The sequence below is a fragment of the Canis lupus genome, chromosome 2, assembly GCF_011100685.1.
Source record: "Canis lupus familiaris isolate Mischka breed German Shepherd chromosome 2, alternate assembly UU_Cfam_GSD_1.0, whole genome shotgun sequence".
Classification (NCBI taxonomy): Eukaryota; Metazoa; Chordata; class Mammalia; order Carnivora; family Canidae; genus Canis; species Canis lupus.
Genome location: NC_049223.1, coordinates 18757324 through 18778051, shown reverse-complemented (window position 1 = coordinate 18778051; position 20728 = coordinate 18757324). Strand labels below are relative to the sequence as shown.

General features: G+C 35.3%; 1 protein-coding gene and 1 long non-coding RNA gene across 3 annotated transcripts in view; one reads left to right on the top strand and one right to left on the bottom strand.

The window, feature by feature from the left end:
- LOC106560160 overlaps nucleotides 1-4737 on the top strand; it is a 49867-nt gene extending 45130 nt beyond the window's left edge. Inside the window, exon 6 of one of the 2 annotated variants that reach the window (XR_005355273.1) lies at nucleotides 4621-4737. This is a non-coding gene — a long non-coding RNA (uncharacterized LOC106560160). The remainder of the gene's footprint in view (nucleotides 1-4620) is intronic. The other variant, XR_005355274.1, reaches the window with a different exon arrangement.
- CUBN (cubilin) overlaps nucleotides 1-20728 on the bottom strand; it is a 265801-nt gene that overhangs the window by 221884 nt on the left and 23189 nt on the right. The window contains 3 exon segments of the mRNA NM_001003148.2: nucleotides 15777-15964; nucleotides 16714-16876; nucleotides 18987-19168. Coding sequence (NP_001003148.2) covers nucleotides 15777-15964; nucleotides 16714-16876; nucleotides 18987-19168 — 533 coding nt within the window.

The following is a 20728-nucleotide window of genomic DNA, read 5'->3' as shown; positions in this document are numbered from 1 at the left end:
CACAGTATAATTACACTAAATATTAATAACAAACTTAAGCCAGATAAAATCCAAAGCATAAGAATATTTCATCAAACGTTCTCCTAATAACTTCTACAATGTGAAAGCAAAGATAAATTTACAATTTTGAATTATATAGAAAACAGCAAAATATGAGAACATGATATAATAAGACATGCAAGTTTCAGCCAAATCTGTAATCAAAGGAAGTCACAGACTAAACTGCTTTTATTGTTGAAAGAAAGAGACAGAAAAGTAGATAACAGAGAATTAAAAGAGTCAATTTAAAAAAATTGGGAAAACGTATTAAAATGAGAGATTATAAAGTAAAACTAAAAGTAAAACCTAATAAATAAAATACAAAAGAAAGTTGAGTTCAATAATACATTCAAGAATTGTTTTGGGGGTATAAGTTGAGGGATAGAGATATTTAAGATACATCTTTGTCAATAAAGATAAAAGAAAATAAAGACAAAAATTTTTAAAAAGAATAAACACAGATACACAAATCAAAAATGAGAAAAATGCTACAAATACACAGATACTGACACATTCATTTCATATGAATGATAACTCTTTGTACAACTCTATGCTGATACAGCTCAATGTTTGAAATGGCTATTTCCAGAAAAAATATAAATTACTAAAATTACCTCAAGGAGAAGAAAGATAAAATCTGAAGAGACAATAAACCATGGATAAAATTGAAAACATTATCAAATAATTACCTCCCACCTCCCAGAACTCCCAGAATATCCTCTACCTCACCAATTATTTCAAACTTTTAAAAAAGATTTTATTTATTTATTTATTTATTTATTTATTTATTTATAACATGCATGTACACTGGGAAGAGGGGCAGAGGGAAAAGAAGAGGGAGAGAGTCTGCTTGAGACTCCAGCAGACTCCATGTTAAGCATGGAGACAGAAATGGGGCTCAATTTCATGACCCTGAGATCATGACCTGAGGGGAAATCAAGAGTCTGACACCGAACCAACTCAGTCACGCAGGCTCCTCAATTATTTCAAACTTTTAAGGAACAAATATTTGCCATAGATTATTTGTTCTAAGGCACCCTCAAACATTGAAGAAACTTCCAACTAATTTTTCTCAGAACCATCTTACTAAATTCCAACAGATGATACAATGAAACTATGGATTGATCTCACCTATTTATATAGATATAAAAACAAACACAGTTCTAGAAAAACAAATTTACTTCATCATTAGGCTTACGATCCAAACAAAGATAAGAATTTGAATAATGTAAGGTTATTTGAAATTATAAATTACACTCATTGGGGATGCCCGGGTGGCTCAGCAGTTGAGCATCTGCCTTTGACTCAGGGCCTGATGCTGGAGTTCCGGGATGGAGTCCCACATCTGGCTCCTGCAAGGAGCCTGCTTCGTCCTCTGCCTGTGTCTCTGCCTCTCTTTCTCCCTCTGTGTCTCTCATGAATAAATAAATAAATCTTTTTTAAAAAAAAAACTACACTTGTCAATGGATCCATATATTTCCATAGATGTAAAAAAAAATTATCAGTATTTCTTTTTATTAAAAGCAAAACTCTGGGGCAGCCTGGGTGGCTCAGTGGTTTAGCGCTGCCTTCGACCCAGAGCCTGACCCTGGAGACCCGGGATCGAGTCCCACGTCGGGCTCCCTGCATGGAGCCTGCTTCTCCCTCTGCCTGTGTCTCTGCCTCTCTCTGTCTCTTATGAATAAATAAATAAAATTTAAAAAAAAAAGAGCAAAACTCAGAAATTTAGGAGCAAAGGAATATTTCCCTCATACGATAAAGACCACCTGTTTTATTTTAATTTTTTTAAGATTTTATTTATTTATTCATGAGAGACACAGAGGGAGAGAGAGAGGCAGAGACACAGGCAGAGAGAGAAGCAGACCCCATGCAGGGAGCCCGATGAGGGACTCAATCCCAGCACTCAGGATCACGTCCGGGGCAGAAGGCAGGCGCTAAACCACCGAGCCACCCAGGGATCCCCAAGACAACCTGTTTTAAATCAACAGTCAACATCTTATAAGGACCATGAGCACAGTCTATGGAGTCACAAAGACCTGGCCAAAGCCCATGCACTTCTGAGCAAGTTACTAAATCTTAGCCTGGCTCATGGGGTTGTTGAAGCAAATAGATGAAACAATAGTATGAATTCCTTGGAAAAACGTCTTGAAATTTAAAAAAAAAAAGTGAACTAAAGAATAGCTATTGCAATTTTTGAGATTTTGAAAGGTAAAATGCTAGAGATTTCTCACAAAATCAGGAATGATTTCATGAATATAGATCTTACTCCTGTTATATAGAATTATTTTTGGAAGATCTAGCTATCCAAATATTAATTCATTTTCTCAACTAACATTATCAAGGCATAAGTAAGTGCCCAGACCTGTGTGGGTGACAGCGCTGTGGACTGCTCACAAGGACCCTACAACAAGCAAGCACATTTTTCCAAAAGCATGAGCGCCATGTTTGGGAAAGTACAAGAGGCTATATTATTACTTAACACAGTGGTTCTCCATCAGTATCACAACTAGACATTTTGGAAATCCCTGAAAAGACTTTTTGGTTGTTGTTTTAATCAATACTGTAGTGGTTAGGCATTACTGGCAATTAGTGGCTGGTGACCAAAGACACTAAACACCCTGCAGTATAAGAGATAGTCACATACAAAAATTCTCTTATATCTCATGTGATACTCATATAAGTGACAGTTCTATTATTAAATATAAAATCTAGCTCTATTTTATGTACTAAACTCAAAATATTTTTGCCAAATTTTAATAAACACTAAATTTTCTAAGATTATAAGTAGAATATAAATCAAAGGAAGTTTCACGCTTTTTTTTTTTTCCCCTGGAAATCTGACAAGAGTTGGAAACCATTTCAGAAAATGTATTACCAACCTGCACAGCCACATCAGCCTGGGTTTGTATTGTGGCATTCACAGTGATTCAAAGAGAAAACAACTTAAGCCTTCATTTTGTCTTCAAGTGTAGTATGTCTGGGCATTGAGGTTACATCATTTATGAATTTCATTTCAGAATAGAAAAGGGGTAATATAAAAAGTTCTTAAAGGAAACTGACTTCACCCCAAAACCCTGAACTCAAACCGGAGAGTATGGAATATTTCTCCATGGAAATAACCTTTAAACTGAGACTTGAAGGATTATCCAGGCTGAGGGAAATGAGCAAAAAAGGGAAGATTTTAAAAGTCTGATACTCAAAGCTGGCAGGGATATGGTAACACAGTTGCTCCCATCCATAGCTGGTAGAGGGATATATAAATTTCTGGAAAATAATATGACAGTATGCATCAGGAGTCTTCAAAATATTCAGTTTGGGACCTAGTAACTTCACTCTAACACTCTATCATAAAGAAATCATTCAAGATACAGGCAAAGACACAAAGGACTCACATCAAATTTGCTCTATAATTACAAGAATTGAAAATATTTCAATTTCTAATCATAGGAGAGTGATTAAATAAATTATGGTATAGCCATATGATAGAATCTTACACAGACTTTAAAAAATCACATACCTCTTGACTGACACATACCAAGCCAGTTTCTAAGAGCTATAACATGAATTTCACATACTGTCTTAAATTTATGCTAGATATCTCTCTACTCAAACAGCAAATCTTTGAGGGAGGAGAAAATATCTATAATGCCTTTAGCATCTAATATAGAACTTCACAAATAGGTATTTGACAAATGCTTGTTGACTCATTAATTTTAAGGCATGGTATGATGGTTCAATTTTTGTTAGAGACACAAACATACTAGTTCTTGGAAACCAGGAAGCCTGAAACACAGAATAAGATACTACCCTCCTCTCTGATCCTCCAGGGCTTCACACTCCTCTGCTAAGACTATAGTCTCTCTTTTGCATTTTGCCCATTAGAAGATGACATGAAGGAAGAAAAGCAGCCAAACAGCATCAGAGCAAGCTAAAGTGGGCCATTCCCCAGGGCCTCACTAACGAAATTCAAGGATTTTAGAAAGGAGAAAGGCAGCTGCAGTCCAAATGTTTTAAGAGGAACTTATAGGGCTCAGGGGCCCTAAACCTCGAAGGTACAATTGATTTTGGCTGCATTTCTCTGTCTCTGTGGAAATGAAACCTTATTAAATCTGAAAGCCTGTATTCTCTCTGGATCCTGGACATGACAATACCTTAACCACAAATCCTCTGAATGAGACAAATAAAGTTCATCAAATGCTCTAAGTGATCTCAAAATTGTTGCAGCCCAATCTGCATTCTATATATAGGACTTCTGAATTTGCACCTCCCCAACAACAACAACGGCAAACCCTTTCTCTTTTGTGCTTATGCACTAGGATAGACTGTATTATTTTTCCTAATCACTTACATCCCTCCCTGTAAGGGCGGGGGGGGGGGGAGTGTCTAACATCTCCACTCATTACCATGCAACTTACAATGCCTTCCCACGGAGAATTAATATTTATTCTTCCCATCAACTTTTCTTGGCCATTGTGTTTGCTGTGCCCAACATAATGTGGGCAGAAGCCATACGCCATCTCCAGGTAGGAGCCTTGAGAGTCACGGCAGGATTCAACCATTTTTTATTTTCTTTTCTTATAGGATCAAGAGCCTGGGTCCCAGAGACAGATGGGACAGTGTGAGCAGAACTGCCAGTGACCTCAAAACAACATGTTTACACGAACAAAGAATAAATGTATACTGTTATAAGCCATAGAAATTTTCTTTGTTTGTTATTGTTTTAGACTTCTTGTATTGCTACTGACTGTTATTGCAGCATAACTTACAGAAAGATGATTTGTATTTAAACCCATTTTATATTAACAAGGAGTTTTTCTTAACTAGTTAAGTGAAGCCATATCATAGTCACTGATAGAGGCATTGCATCAAATTCATTCTTTACACTGGATCACATTTGCAAAGGAATGACCAGGGCCAGTTCAAAATTCCAGTATTCTACAGACCAGGCCCAGATTTCTCATTGATAACCTTATTTATCCAACTAACACTGATTGTTTCAGGCCCAGAGATGCAATATATAGCCTGTGATCCACAATAATTAGCCTATGAAACAGTCCAAATGGCTTCTGAGTTTTGTATTCATCAGATTGAACTAGTTCTTGAAGAGAAACTACTCATTAAAAAAAAAAAAAAAAAGACAGAATTCTTACAAAGGAACTATTTCCTGTAGAGAAAGCTAAAATAAATAGGGCCAAAAAAACACAGTTCATATGAAATTTAAGAGTGAGCTCTAGAGCCCAGTCAGCAGTAAGCTTTAACATCTGGAATGGATCAGGTCTCAAAGCCACATCTTAATGCATGTGCTCATTTGTTTGTATCTGCTATGTATCCAGATTTGTTTTTATATAACAATTCCAAAAATCTATTTAAAGTATTAAACTTTAATTCAAAACAAACCAAATATGCTGGCACATAGGCTTGGTCCAACCAAGAGCTAAAGACAGGACCCTCCCATGCAGCAGTGTTTAACATCTGGTTTACTGTGAAGCGAGCTTCAGGTTAAAATGTCCCTTAGCTCAATAAAGACTTGATCTTGCAGACTAGTCTTGCGTTAATCTGAGCACAAAGGAGGGGGATGTGGGTGGCCCCACTTCAAATAAGAATGGTGAGGGATAAGAGATGAGAGAAGTCACACAGGGATTAAAAATTATTTCCTTGGGGCACCTGGGGGGCTCAGTTGGTTGAGCAACTGACTCTTGATTTCAGCTCAGGTCATGATTTCAGGGTGGTGAGATTGAGCCCCAAGTCAGGGTCCATGCTGAGTACTGCATGTGCTTGAAATCCTTTCCCTTCCTCTCCCTCTGCCCCTTCCCCTACCTGAGCTCTCAGTAAATAAGTAAATAGATAAGTAAACAAAATCTTTATAAAGAAATAAACAAAAGCAAAAGGAAATCTCTTGTGATTCTGATTCCATCTAAAGATGTGTGGAGATACGGGAATACTGTGCAGGGCCAGTTGGGAGGAGTCGAGTGAGGAGTACCAGGAAGAAGAGGGGGAGGTGATAAAAGATTCAACAGGAAGATAGATCTCCAGTGGTTCAGCTTGTTGTACTTCCCCACATTTCTAATTTTTAATTTCTTCTATAAAATTTTGAAGATTTTACATGGGATTTGAGTTTCATCATGTCTCACATATTTGATAACCATCTAGCATTTCCTCTGTTATTTTCTTCATTATCTTTGATTTCATTTTCTCTTCCCTTCCTTAACGCAGTAACTATTTAAGAATGATTTTATCTATTTCCAAGTATTTGGACATTAAAAAACAACAAAAAAAAAGTTAATAAAAATATTAACTTCTAGTTTCATTACATTCTAAAGATATGTGTGTAATTTCTGCTTTGTGAATTTGCTTGGATTAGCAAGAAGTCAAAATATATCATTCAATGACATTTGCAGAATAGGGACACATTCCCCATATTTCAGACACCAAATTTAATGTAGCTTACTTTTCTATGCCATTTATTTTTGTTTGCTTTCTAAGAAGGAACAACTTCTCCAGAAGTCCTCCTCTTTCCCCAGAAGGCACTTCTCCTTCCCCTTCCTCTATTAATCTCTCTTATGTGGTTCTCCTTCCCCTTACCACAAGTCTTAGCAGGGAGGGGTCAGACAATTCAGGATTGGTCAAGGAGATTCTATTCATTTCTTTCTACATCCTATTTCAAGCCCTAGACTTAGCATCATATAGAACTCTAAAATTATTATTCAGCCTACTACTTGCATTCTCTAAGATTAAAAATTAAACTTTCATTACTTCTGTATGTGTCCTTCACTTATAGTTCTGAGGGCTTAAATCACTTATAAAATATTAATGAGAGGTGCTGCTTTTTATTCTGGAAAGATGCTTCTGCCCTAATCATTGATTTACTCTATATAATTTAAAAGCTCTCTTAGACAAAAACAGATGAACTAATAGTCTTGTTATACTCATTCTTTTGTTACTAGCCATATTACATCACTCACGGGCAACATGTGTTTCTAAAGGAGAAAATTTAGTTGAGAGAGATGTATAAATCCAAGAATTAATGCATAAATGTGTGCTTCTTGTTAAAAAAAAAGAAAAAATACAATATACTGCATAATAAATGTGGTACTGCCCACATTACCACATTTATTATCTTCTGTAGTTAAATTTTATTCTCAAATAAAATGTTTACAGAGCTCTCTTACTGAGCAAAAAGTCTTTCAAAATTATACTATACATGAAAAAGATAAACTAGGCAATAATATCTTCATTTAAAGGTTATATTCACATGGCAAGAAAACAACTGGAATCACATAATGAGAAGATCTAGGACTTTTAGAAGTGCATCTATTCTTTCAAAAGAAATGAATTCTGTTATTACTCTCCCAGATTTCTCTAGAATTCCCTCTCTGCTTCTCATTCTTTCTAAAACTTTGAGTGGTCTTTTCTCTCTTATAAATAGAATTAGTAAATGGCAAAGTCATCTGCTTTCTAAACTACCAAAGTATTTGAAATACCAGTATTCCTTTTATTATTCCTTTGTTTACATAATCACTTTTCAGGTATATCTTTTAAAAATGAAACTACCATTTCAGGGAGCAATACATTGAGTCATAATAATGTCATTTGAATTTGGTTCCAGAATCACTTTCTTCCATACTTTCTGTCTAAAGGTCATGAAAAGAAGTAGATATACTTTTTAAAAAATGGGCTTAGTTCACAAATTATCCCAATAGATAGATATGATGTATTGGCAAGAAGTTGATGTAAGTCAGTGTATGTCTATGTAGATTCCCTTGTAGGTACATCTAAATCCTATTCTAACAATAACTAGAGTTTGATCTTTGTGACCTCAATTTCCTCATTTATAAAATTAAGAATTTAAATTAGACGACCTCTCAGATACTTGCTGGTGCTAAAACTCTGCAAATCGATTATATTCCTTTAGGATGGTCAAGGACATAATAGAAAATCTTTTCAATTATTCAAATCACTATATATATGTGCTGTCCTTCTAATACAGCCCTTGTATTTTCTCCATCAACAACCCCTAAGGGAAATTTGATCAAGACTTTATGGGTGTGTGTGCACATCAGAATGACAATACTTCAACAGCCAACCATGAAAGAGTCTTATCAGCTATCTCTGAAATAATAAGTTCAAGGCAGGAGTTGGACATTTGGCCTAGGAAAACCTAGCATTTTTATAATGTTTTTAATTCTTCAAGCTTATTTTGTCATTCACTGCTTTGATTTATGTTCACAAAGTTTGAAGGAATAGGTAGGGCATCTTATGGAAGTAGGAACTGAAGCATCCAGATAAAGATTTGTCCAAGGTTATATATATCTGATATATATATCATCAAATGACTGAACAAAAATAGGCATTTAGATCAATTAACTCCAATCCCCATCTGGCCACAAAACATTCCCATTCAGTTTCACAAAATTAAATGTTTCAATGCTTTTTTTAAATTATTTTTTAAAGATAACTTTTCACAACAATTTAGAGTTCATGTAACTTCTTGTTGAAATTCAATTAGAATGTAGTGCAAGTCCAGAGAGGGTATATTATTACAGATACTTTGATGGTATCTTAGAGCCATAAAAACCTCATACAGCACCTAAATAGAAGAGCATTCTGAGCGTTTCAATTTCATCTGTCTGAGAAAAGCAATGTGCCTGATTCCATGTTATAGTCCTATCACCATGGAGCCAGATATGGAATTGGGAAATTCACAAAAGCTTCTTTCCTATGAAGGTGAACCACCTTTCATAGTCATAGCTACACAGTTGTGTTTCTGTTCTTATCATAGAACACTACAACTGGAACTAATTCAACTTCCAGCTCCCCTACTCCCCACACATGTAACCATGGGCAAGTGACAACTCCTCTGGGTCTCAGTTTCCTCATGTCAAAATAGGAATAATAATGGTTTTTGTGAAGAGTCAATGAATTTACTCATGTCAAACATGTACCACATCCAACAGACCGTAGAAAGACAGTTATTGTTATTTACTTAATTTATTATAGTATTTTAAAGTCTTAGAATTGCACCTGATACATAGTAAGTATTCTCTAAGTGTGAGCTCTTTTTTTACTGTTCTTAAAGTAAAAAAACAGAGGTTGGAAATTTAATTTTTATTTACATAAAAATATCTAGAGTTGCTCCATAGAATAAAACTTTAATATATGTTAAACTATATTTTAGAAAACATAAATGAATGAATATACACATTTGCCTCACCATCTGATATCAAAATCTATGGATTAAAAAAATAGATTGCTGAATCCAGAGAGGCAGTTCAAGAAGGAAGTATAGCAAGATCTTGAACAAATGAAAAAAAAAGAGAGAGATCTTGAACTCACTTCTTCCTTTGAACACAACAAATCTACAGTTACATATAGAAAAATTCCCTCTAAAAAAGACCTGAAAAATGCCTGAACAAGCTTCTCCACAACAAAGGATAAAAGGGACTACATCAAAATGAGAAAGAGAGGCATAGATTCATTTGCTGATCTTAAAGCATCTGCAGATGAGCAGGAATCTATAGGGATTCCCTCTAGGTATGGAGACACTGGCAAGTACCACTTTTGGCATTCTCCCCCTGCTAGAGTATTGCTGGGCATGCCCACACTTTATGTGCTGTACTCCTTGACCCTGTCTAAGTTGGCCAAGCAAGCTCCCTACTCCTGTGCACCACTACGTTGTGCCTCCCAGGTGGGAGAACATCCCACCCCAGTGTGCCATTCCACCTTAACCTTGCCAGTAATGACCTAGTGAGTCCCCTACCCCTGCATGCTGCTTCACAGTGGCACCACCAAAGCCAGCAAGCCAACACAGAGCACCCAAGGAATGTGCTGTGAGCCTCTGGTTCTGGTGGCCAAGGGGGATTAAGCCTGTGTCCTATGAGTCTGAAACAAATGGAGAGAAAATTCTTGACAGGCTACAACCACCAAGGTACCATATAGACAGCAGACTAGAACACATTCCAAGTCTTGCTGTGAAAACTTCTTATCTACCTGACATGAAATTTTGGCCTGGGGGAGCAGACTTCAGGATTACCACACATGTAGAGGCTACAGAAGTGCTTTCAGAAAACATACACTGGGGGATACCATCTTTATTATATGATCTTGCTCCAGCTCACCAATATCTCCCAGAAAAAAGTTCATATACATTTCTTAAGCTTTGAAATTTGCAAGTGTCGCTAGGGGACACATCTGGATCACTTGGACTAGAGCCAGCAGTGTTTATAATTGAGGTCCCACAGGACCATATATATTTGCATACTTCAAAAGCTGTTGCCTGAGGGTCTAGCTTCCAATTAGCCTGGAACTAGGTGCTGGCTGAGATCCATCCCCTCTGGTACACTCACAGGTTTTGGCACATTCTCAACACCTGAGACCTACCAAGAAATATTCAGGCTGCTTAGCCAATCACAAAGGTTTGAAAGACAACCTTTCCTTAGGGAAAGATTAAATGATAAGGTTTATCTCATATACAAGATCACCCAAACAAGACTGGGAAAGATAGCTGTTATACAGGATACATAGAAGAAAACACAGGTAGATAAGAAAAATGAGGAGACAGAAGGATATGTTCTCAAACTAAGAACAAAGTAAAACCTCAGGAGGAAAAACCTTAAAACAAAGATAAATAATTTACCTGATAAAGAGTTCAAAGTATGGTCCTCTGAAGAAGAATGAATGATAATGTAGTGAAAACTTCAACAAAGATAAAGAAAATATGAGAAAGTACCAAACTCCAGTCATAGAAATGAAGAACACAATAACTGCTCTGAAAAAGTGTATTAAGATGGCTTAACAAATATATAGGATATCATCAAGCAGAATAATATTCATATTTTAGAGGTTCCACAGAGAGGAGAGAGAAAGTGAAAGGATCAGAAAATTTATTTTAAGAAATAATGGCTGAAAAATCCCTAACCTAGAGAAAAAAAGAGACATCCAGAACCAGGAAGGCCAAAGAGTTCCATAGAAAATGAGCTCAAAGAGACTCACATCAAGACATATTATAATTAAAATGTCAAAAGATAAAGATAAAGAGAGAATCTTAAAAGCCACAAGAGAAAAACAACTTGTTCTGTACAAGGAATTTACCATAAGACTACTAGCAGATTTTTCAGCAGAAACTTTGCAAGCAAGAATAAAGTGGCATGATATGTCCAAAGTATTCTTTCAACCAAGAATACTCTACTCAGAAAGGTCATCAAAATTAAAGGAGAAATAGAGCTTTCCAGATAAGCAAAAGCTAAAGGAGTTCATCAACACTAAGCCAGTTTACAAGAAATATTAAAGGGACTTCTTTAAACTGAAAAGAAAGGGCACTTAACACCAGAAAAAATTATGAAAGTAAAAACTTCACTGTTAAAGGTAACTATATAGTAAAGGTAGTAGATTAATCACTTATAAAACTAGTAAGAAGATTAAAAGACAAAAATAGTAAAAAAATAAATAACTGTAATAATTATTGAAAGGATACACAAAATAAAAAGATGTGAAATAAAAAACACAAAATGACATCAAAACCTCAAAAATATAAAAGGTAGTGGGGGTAGTAAAAATGTAGAATTTTAGAAGTGTTCAAATTTAACTTAAATTTGCTACGAACTTAAAATAGATTATGAACCTCATGCTAACCGAAAAGCAAAAACCTATACTAAATAGACAAAAGATAATGAGAAAAGAATCTAAGGAATCTAACGCTATAGAAAGTCACCAAACCACAAGGGAATAATTCAATAGAAGGGGAAAGAAACTAAAAGGAACTACAAAACACAGAGAAAACAATAAATAGAGTGGCAATAAGTACGTACTTACCAATAATTACTTTAAATGTAAATATACTAAATTCTCCGATCAAAAGACATCAAGAGGCTGGATGCATAAAAAAACAAGAGCCATCTATATGCTACCTACAAGAGATTCATTTCAATGTAAGGATACACATAGATTGAAAGTGAAGTGATGGAAAAGACATTTAATACAAGCGGAAACCAAAAGAAAGCTGGGGTACGTATGCTGATATCAAACAAAAAAGAGTTTAAAAAACAATTATTATAAAAGAAAAAGATGGGTATTACATGATGACAAAGGAGTCAATCCAGTGGAAGATATATGAGTTTAGCATTACTATGATACCAAAATCAAAAAAGAATACACAAGAAACCCACTCTAGACTAATATTACTGATGAAAATAGATGCAAAAATCCTCAACAAAATTTCATGTCACAAAATACACTTAATCATATCCCACGATCAAGTGGGATTAACTCCAGGAATGCAAGGATGTTTTAGTATGTGCAAATAAACCATTGTGATCTACCACATGAACAAAATGAAGGATAAACATCATAGGATCATCTCAATAGACACAGATTTTTTGTGTGCATTTGAGTAAATTCAACATTCATTTATGAAAAAAAATTCTCAACTGAGTATGGTTGGAATGTACCTCAACATAATAAAGGCCATATGAGAAGAGCATAGTTAACATCATATTCAGTGATGAAAAGCTTTCAGCTTAAAATGAGAACAAGATAGATGCCCACTCTTGCCATTTTCATTCAACATAGTATTGGAAGTCCTAGCAAATGAATAAGCAGGAAAATAAGACAAAAGATATCCAAATTGGAAAGGAAGATGTAAAACAGCCACTATTTACAGAAGACATGATTTTATATAGAGAAAACTCTACATATTACACTAAAAAAATTGTTAGAACTAATAAATTCAGTAAAGCTGCAGGATGCAAAATAAATACATAAAATATGTTTATTTTTATGCACTAATAACAAGTTATAAAAAAAAGGAAATTAGGAAAATAATCCCTGTTACAATTGCATCAAAAAGAATAAAATACCTACAAATAAATTTAATCAAGTAAAAGACCTATTCATTGAAAACTATAAGACACTGATGAAAGAAATTGAAAAAGAAACAAATAAATGGAAATATAATCCCTGCTTACAGATTGGGAGAATTAACATTGTTAAATTGTCCAGGTTACCCAAAGCAATCTAAAGATTCAATGCAATCCCTATCAAAATTTTAATGGCATTTTTCACAGAAAGAGAACAATCCTATGATCTGTAGGGAACCACGAAAGATTCCATATACCTAAAGTCATCCTGTGTAAGAATAAAAAGCTAGAGGCATCACACTCCCTGATTTCAAACTATACTACAAAGCTAGAGTAATCAAAACAGTATGGTATTGTAATAAACAGACACAAAGATCAATGGAATAGAAAACCTAGAAATAAACCTAACTACATATGGTCAATTAATTTACAATGAAGGAAGCAAGAATATACAATGGGAAAAGGAAATCTTTTCAATAAATGGTGTTAAGAAAACTGGACAGCCCCATTCCAAAAAAATGGAACTAGATCATTATCTTATACCACACACAAAATTAACTCAAAATGGGTTAAGAACTTGGTGTAAGACTGACACCATAAAGACTAGAATAAAACATAGTCGGAAAGCTCTTTGACATTGGTCTTAGCAATATCTTTTTTTGGATCTGATTCCAGAAACAATGGCAACGAAAGCAAAAATGAACAAATAAAATTACATCAAACTAAAAAGCTTCTGCAAAGTGAATAAAACCATCAACACAACAAAAAGGCAATCTAACAAATGGGAGAAGATATTTGCAAATTATACATCAAATAGTTAATATCCAAAATATAGAAAGAAATCAAACAACTCAATAGCAACAAAAAATAATCCAATTAAAAAATGGGCAGAGGATCTGAGTAGACATTTTTCCAAAGAAAATATACAGATAGCCAACAGGCATAAGATAAGATGCTCGACATCTCTAATATGAGGGTAATGCAAATCAAAACCATGATGAGCTATTACCTCACAGGTGGGAATAGCTATTATCAAAAAGACAAAAAATAACAAATGTTGGTGAAGATGTGGTAAAAAGGGAACCCTTGTTCACTGTTGGTGGGGGTGTAACCACTATTGAAAATGATATGGAAGTTCCTCAAAAAGTTAAAAATAAAGCTATAATATGATCCAGCAATTCTATTTCTTAGTATTTAACAAAAGAAAAGGAAACCACTAATTTGAACCACTGCATGCACCCATGTGTTCATTTGAGCATTATTTACAATACCCAAGATATGGAAACAACCTATGTGTCCATTGATTGATGAATGGATAAAGATGTGATATGTGTGTATATATAATGGAATATCACTCAGCTCTAAAAAAGAATGAAATCTTGCCATTTGCAACAACACGAATGGACCTCGCATGCTACAAACTTTCCATCATAAAATAACTAAGTCATGAGGATGTAATGTACAACATGGGGTCTATAATCAATAATTCTGTTTTGCAAATTTGGAAGTTGCTATAAAAGTAAATCTTAGAAGTTCTTATCCCAAGAAAAAAATTGTTACTTTGTATGGTTACAGATCAACAAATACACTTAATGTGGTAGCCATTTTGCAATGTATATAAATGTCAAATCAAAATGTTGTATACTTGAAACTAACATAATGTGTATTTCAATTATGCTAAATATTAATAAATATTACTGTAGCACCATGGTCAATGTACTTCATTTTTCAGCTAGGTCTAGATCTTACACTAAAATTCTTTGTTTTCTCACTATATGTAAAGGAGGGAAGAAGGCAAGAAGCTACATAGGTTTTTCCTGGAAAAATAAATTTGTTCTAACTCACAAAAGCAAACAAAATTGTCACTGCCTCTCTAAGTTTATATAAAATGATTGTGCCCAACAAAAAGTGTTTTGTCTCTCTTGTTCAACACTTTAATTTGTGGCTTGACCAATAATTAAGCAAAAGAAATACCAGGCCAGGCAAACAAAACTGCCTTTTTGTTTCAGATATTCTTCATATTACAACCATTATATACACTTAAATCAGAGTTAAAGTTCTTTGAAAGAGAGCAAGCAGGGCTACTGAAAGAAAAAACTTTGAACTACAAAACAGAAGTCATCCAATGCTTTAACTTAATTCTCTGCCACTGATGATCTAGCTTATATGGGCAAATCCTTTTACTTTTCTGGGCTGAGTTTCCTGGACAATCTATGTAAACTATGTCTTACTAGTAAATCCTATTAGTCTTATCACTTGCCTTCACTGTAGTTATTAAGAATCAGTTTCATAGCTTGTAATTTGGCTTTATTAGGAGTTCCTAGTCTCTGCTTTCATTCTTATCCTTTGCTGTTTCATTACCAATCTCCTGTTTCACCATCTATAGATCTATTTTTGGAAAATTCCTTCATACTCTCTAGAGCAGTTGTTCTCAGACTCTAGCCTAGTCAGAATGACCCAGAGGTCATGGGGGCTTGTAAAACACAGATTGCTGAGTGTACCCCTAGAGGTTCTGATTCGGTAGTTCTCGGATAGGGTACAGAACTGTGTTTTGAATGTCCAGATCATCCAGGGAATCTTCATGCTGCTTGGCCCTACAACTACTTGAAAACCACTATACTATAGAATATAAAACTGTTGATAGGGCAGCCTGGGTGGCTCAGCAGTTTAGCACTGCCTTCAGCCCAGGGCCTGATCCTGGAGACCCAGGATCGAGTCCCACATCAGGCTCCCTGCATGGAGACTGCTTCTCCCTCTGCCTGTGTCTCTGCCTCTCTCTGTGTGTGTCTCTCATGAATAAATAAATAAAATCTAAAATAAATAAAAAAATAAAATAAAATACTGTTGATAAACATCCTGTAAGGGCCACAGAGTAGTAAGAGTTACCTCAATGTGACTCTGAGAACAGCTGCTCTGGCCTTCCAGCTCCACATGGGTGAAGTTGACCTGTATTTGTTCTCCCAGGGGCTGCTTTATAATATAGATGCATTGTCTGTTGTGAGTGAAAGGTCCAGACAAGTCAGAAGACAGAAGACCCTCTGGGTCTGTGTAGTTTCCTCCACAATGCAAATCCGCTGAAGAGAACAGAGAGGAGAAGGGAAAGGACCTGTGAATGGCCATTCCTGTGACCCTCAGGCATTAGATACAACTTTTTTTTTTTTTTAATTTACACATACACACATAATCATATGACTACTTTATTCACCCTGTGTAGGCTTATGTCTCTAATTATATTTTCAGTTTGACACGTGTTTGTGGGATATCCATGTAGTACCTAAAGAAATAGATACAGAGATGTGTTATCTAACTTCTAAGCTAACATCGTCTTCTACAAATTGCTTTTTAAATACATTTATGCTCTCCTTTATTCCAAAAATATTTGAGGCAGTTTATAAAATACACATAAACAAAATCTAAAAAACAAAATATCTAGCTAGAAAAAGGAATCTAATTAAAAGAATAATGAGCAGGATGTGCTCAGGGAAAATCTGACACACACAGAAACAGGTATGGACTCCACAGACCACAGAAGGTTGGCTCTAGACTCAGCCTGAAGCCAGAGTAAATGAAAGGGGACCTTTGAAAAGATGGTCATTGCTACTTTTCCTGATATTGAGACCTGAAAAGTTGTTTTTCCTGTGAATTCTCATCAGGGCACAATGATGTATGTTAAGAACAAAAACCCCAAGAAAAAACTCATAGAGTTTAATTGTTTATCATTGGTTTGTTGGTTTGTTTGAAGGTGTCAACACAAGCTATAAGCATGAAAGCATAGCACTGTCCTTCACATTCATATGCTGCTCTCAATTATCAGATTACTTACAAGGCGATGTTAAGTAGGTGATGTGGAAGCCTTGGTCATTAATCTGGTTGTCAGAATGGAAATGAACTCTGGCAAAGGGACCTGTAGTCTGGAGTGGTGGGACAGAGAGAGTGGTGCAGAATTTCCCAAGACTGGGGTCCTGATACAAAGGACCATCTCGAATCTAAAACGAAACAAAACAACAAAAAAGAATCATTAAGCAAAAAATGGTCAGATTTTGACAAACCTATTCGTTTTACACATTAACTTCAGAAAATCTATCATTTGAAACTGATGGCTCTCAGAGGTTTTCCCATCACATATATCTAACACTCTGTTGGGGTTCACCAAAGGGTAGTTCCCTTCCCCCATCATCCCTGATGCCTTATCTTCTGTCTAAATTTTAATTCCAAGGCTAGATTTATACTTTGAAGTTTTTTCATGAATCTTTCTCAATGTTTTTTTTCCTGTTTTTTTTTTTTTTTTTCCTCAGATGTTTGTTTTAAAATGATAAATTCAGGGGATCCTGGGTGGCTTAATGGTTTAGCACCTGCCTTCAGCCCACGGGGTGATCCTGGAGTCCCAGGATCGTGTCCTGCATGGGGCTGCCTCCGTGGAGCTGCTTCTCCCTCTGCCTGTGCCTCTGCCTCTCTCAGTCTGTGTCTCTCATGAATAAATAAGTAAAATCTTTTTAAAAAATGATAAATTCTTGTAGTTGAGAAAATGAATACATGCAAAGAAAATGGAAGATGGAATGCCAACAATGTCGACTGATTCACAACTTGGTCTAGGTTTTCAGAAGGATCAGATGTGGGAAGGAAGTGAAGTCAGACTGATACAACATAAAAGACAGTTGAATGTATTTTTGAAGTGCAATTGTAGTAGTTAACTAAGTACTGTGATAATGACCATATGACCTGAGAAACCTTTTTTAATTGCTGGGTTTTAATCTCTTAAATAATCATGTTAACCTCTCTATTCTTCTGTTGTAACTACAAATTCTATACTACATAGAACACTCAAACATCAGTGAACAAAATAATATTTTAACATGGCCTATATTGTCCACTCAAATTACTTTTTCTATTGGCAGCAAAGTTATAGGACAGCATTATTCCACTCCTATATTTAACTAGTTCCTTGAAATGTTGTTGACAAATGAGAGGCATTTCAATATTATCAGAATGATTGATACTTTCTATTATATGTGTATCCAGGAATTATGTAGGAACAAAAAAAGAAGCTTCTAATTTTAATTTGTGGAATTCATTGAAATTAATTTTAAAAAAATCCATGCTGTTGTCAACATTTAAAAGATAAGATTATGTTGCTGAAATTTTCTGAAAGGGAGATCTTCTAGCCATTCCCAAAGGTTTTGAATCCATTACAACTGCTAAATTACTAATGACTTTAACTGTAGAGATCCCTGTTTGGCAGCGGTACCTTTCTATCCTTTATGAATAATTTGATAGCTCTCCATTCTTCTCTAATGGACTTGGAAAAGCATATCGTCTTTTATCACTACTGCAAGGAGTACTAAAATTTATAGTGACAAATAAGACAGGAACAACCCAAAAACTCAATCTTCTCAATGATCTTTTCAGTCCACGAATGCAGAGCAACATTTCTGATATACCTACATGCTTATGGCCTTTCAGTATAACAGCCTTTTTTTCTTCTTCTATATTTTAATCTTTTACTAGTGGTAAGCAGGAGGGCACAGACTGACTCTTCTCCCAATGACAATTATCCATATATTCTAACCTCACCCCCTAGCAATCCATTTCAATGCAACTGCTATTATTTTTCTTCACAGAACACTACAGTTAGCTTGTGAAATAATGGATCAGGTTACCAGAGACAACTGAAGCCTTGATTCTGCATTAGAAAAGATACCCATTACTGAGTGTTTCTCCTTGTTAATTCTTCCATTGCCTCCTTAGGGGACTGTCTTCCATGACAGAGAACAGTAAGACAGTCTGTTTCCCAGATTCAAATGAAACCCAGAAGCAACTAGCCGGCACAATTAGGAATAAAGAATTAGCAAGACTTAAAGATATCGGCTGCCTATTGAAAAAAATATCTAACTATTGGTAGGAAATTGTAGTCATCCACAGGTATCACCAAACCATAGTTTCCTGAGTTCTAATCATCATCTCATGATTAGATGATCCCTACCCTGAAGGGAGCCTGATGTAAGACTTGATCCCAGGATCCCGGGATCATGCCCTGAGCTGAAGGCAGATGCTCAACCACTGAGCCCCCCAGGCATTCCTCTAAATATAATTGTTTACCTCAAGATAATCTTTGCTGCAGTCATCATGGTGCTCCAGACTCAAGGTCCCAAAAGTAAACGTTATCAAGAGGTCAGGACTGGTTACAACTTGCCAGACACAATCTCTTCCTGGAGGATAGTTTCCAGGATATCCCGGAGACTTAATAGAACCATAAGTACCCATCAGTATACCTCCACACTCTAAAATAAGAGGGGAAAAAAAGAGAAAAAATAACTTTACATTTGTATACAAGTTATAATTTATGTAGAGCTATCATAGCCTTTACTGCAAGAAGGCAAGCTTTATTGAAATAACCGTGTGGAGTTTGGGATGCCCTCATAAATTAATCAAGACTTTCAGTTTTCCAGTTTGATACAGTAATAAATCTAGAAATATTCACCAATAAATAAATGAGTCATACGTGTGTTAAGCTCTGTGCTTATCAGCTATGACATGGTGATATAATTTTAAAATATAGTGCTGAACTGTCTGTGGGATGAGATAATAGATATATTTTTTCACTTTTTTGTTGTTGTTGTTGTTAAAGATTTTATTTATTCATGAGAGACACAGAGACATAGGCAGAGAGAGAAGCAGGCTCCATTCAGGTAGCCGGATGTGGGACTCGATCCCAGGACTCCAGGATCACACCCTGGGCCAAAGGCAGGTGCTAAACCGCTGAGCCACTCAGGCATCCCCTATTTTTTTCACTTTAAAGAAAATTCATTTCTCTGAAACTTTTTAAAAGTTCTGGTTCTTAAAAATTTCTTTTTAACTCTTAAAAATTTCTGGAACTTCTGTTACCCCATGTCTTTCAACAAACAAGATATGGAATATTACTCAGACATCCAAAAGAATGAAATCTTACCATTTGCAATGACATGGGTAGAACTAGAATATATTACGCTAAATGAAATAAGTCAGTCAGAAAAAGACAAATACCTTATAATTTCACTTCTATGTGGAATTTAAGAAACAAAATAGATGAACATATGAGGGGAAGGAAGAGAGAGGGAAACAAATCATAAGAGATTCTTAATGATCAAGAACAAACTGTGGGTTGATAGAGGGAGGCGGGTGGGGGATGGGCTAAATGGGTGATGGGTATTAAGGAGGGCATTGGTTGTGATGAACACTGGGTATTGTATGTAAGTGATGAATCACTGAATTCTACTTCAGAAGCCAATATCGCACTGTATGTTAACTAACTAGAATCTAAATACAAAATTTAAAAAAGAAATACTATAAAATTGAAAAAGAGATGCTAAATAAAAATCTAGACTGCAGTTAATATAAATTAGAAAAAATAAAATAAGGTGACATTTCAGATATGCAAGATATACGATTTACACAGCTATGCAGGTTACTTAGTCAAGTCTTGGTGCCACGGCAAAAAATGAATCAAATTAGTTACATGATTCTCACTGTTCCTAATAAGAAAACATCTTAATTGCTCAGGGGAAGTTTCCTAAAAGTTAGTCGTTAAAGTATCATATGTACAAAGATTTATAATGCCATAAGCAGAGTAAAATGTTAATGGTGAGCTGGGAAAAAATTTAATGCATAATACAAAGAATTAATATCCCTAATATATGAAGAGGTTCTAAAAAATAGAGACATAAACAAAGAGTTCACTAGTAAAAATTCAACTGTCCTTTATCCTTTGAAAAGATGTTCAGCCTCACTCATAACAAGGGACATACAAATAAAAACCTTGCTAAGATACCATTTCTTGTCTCTCAGAATGATACATATCCAGA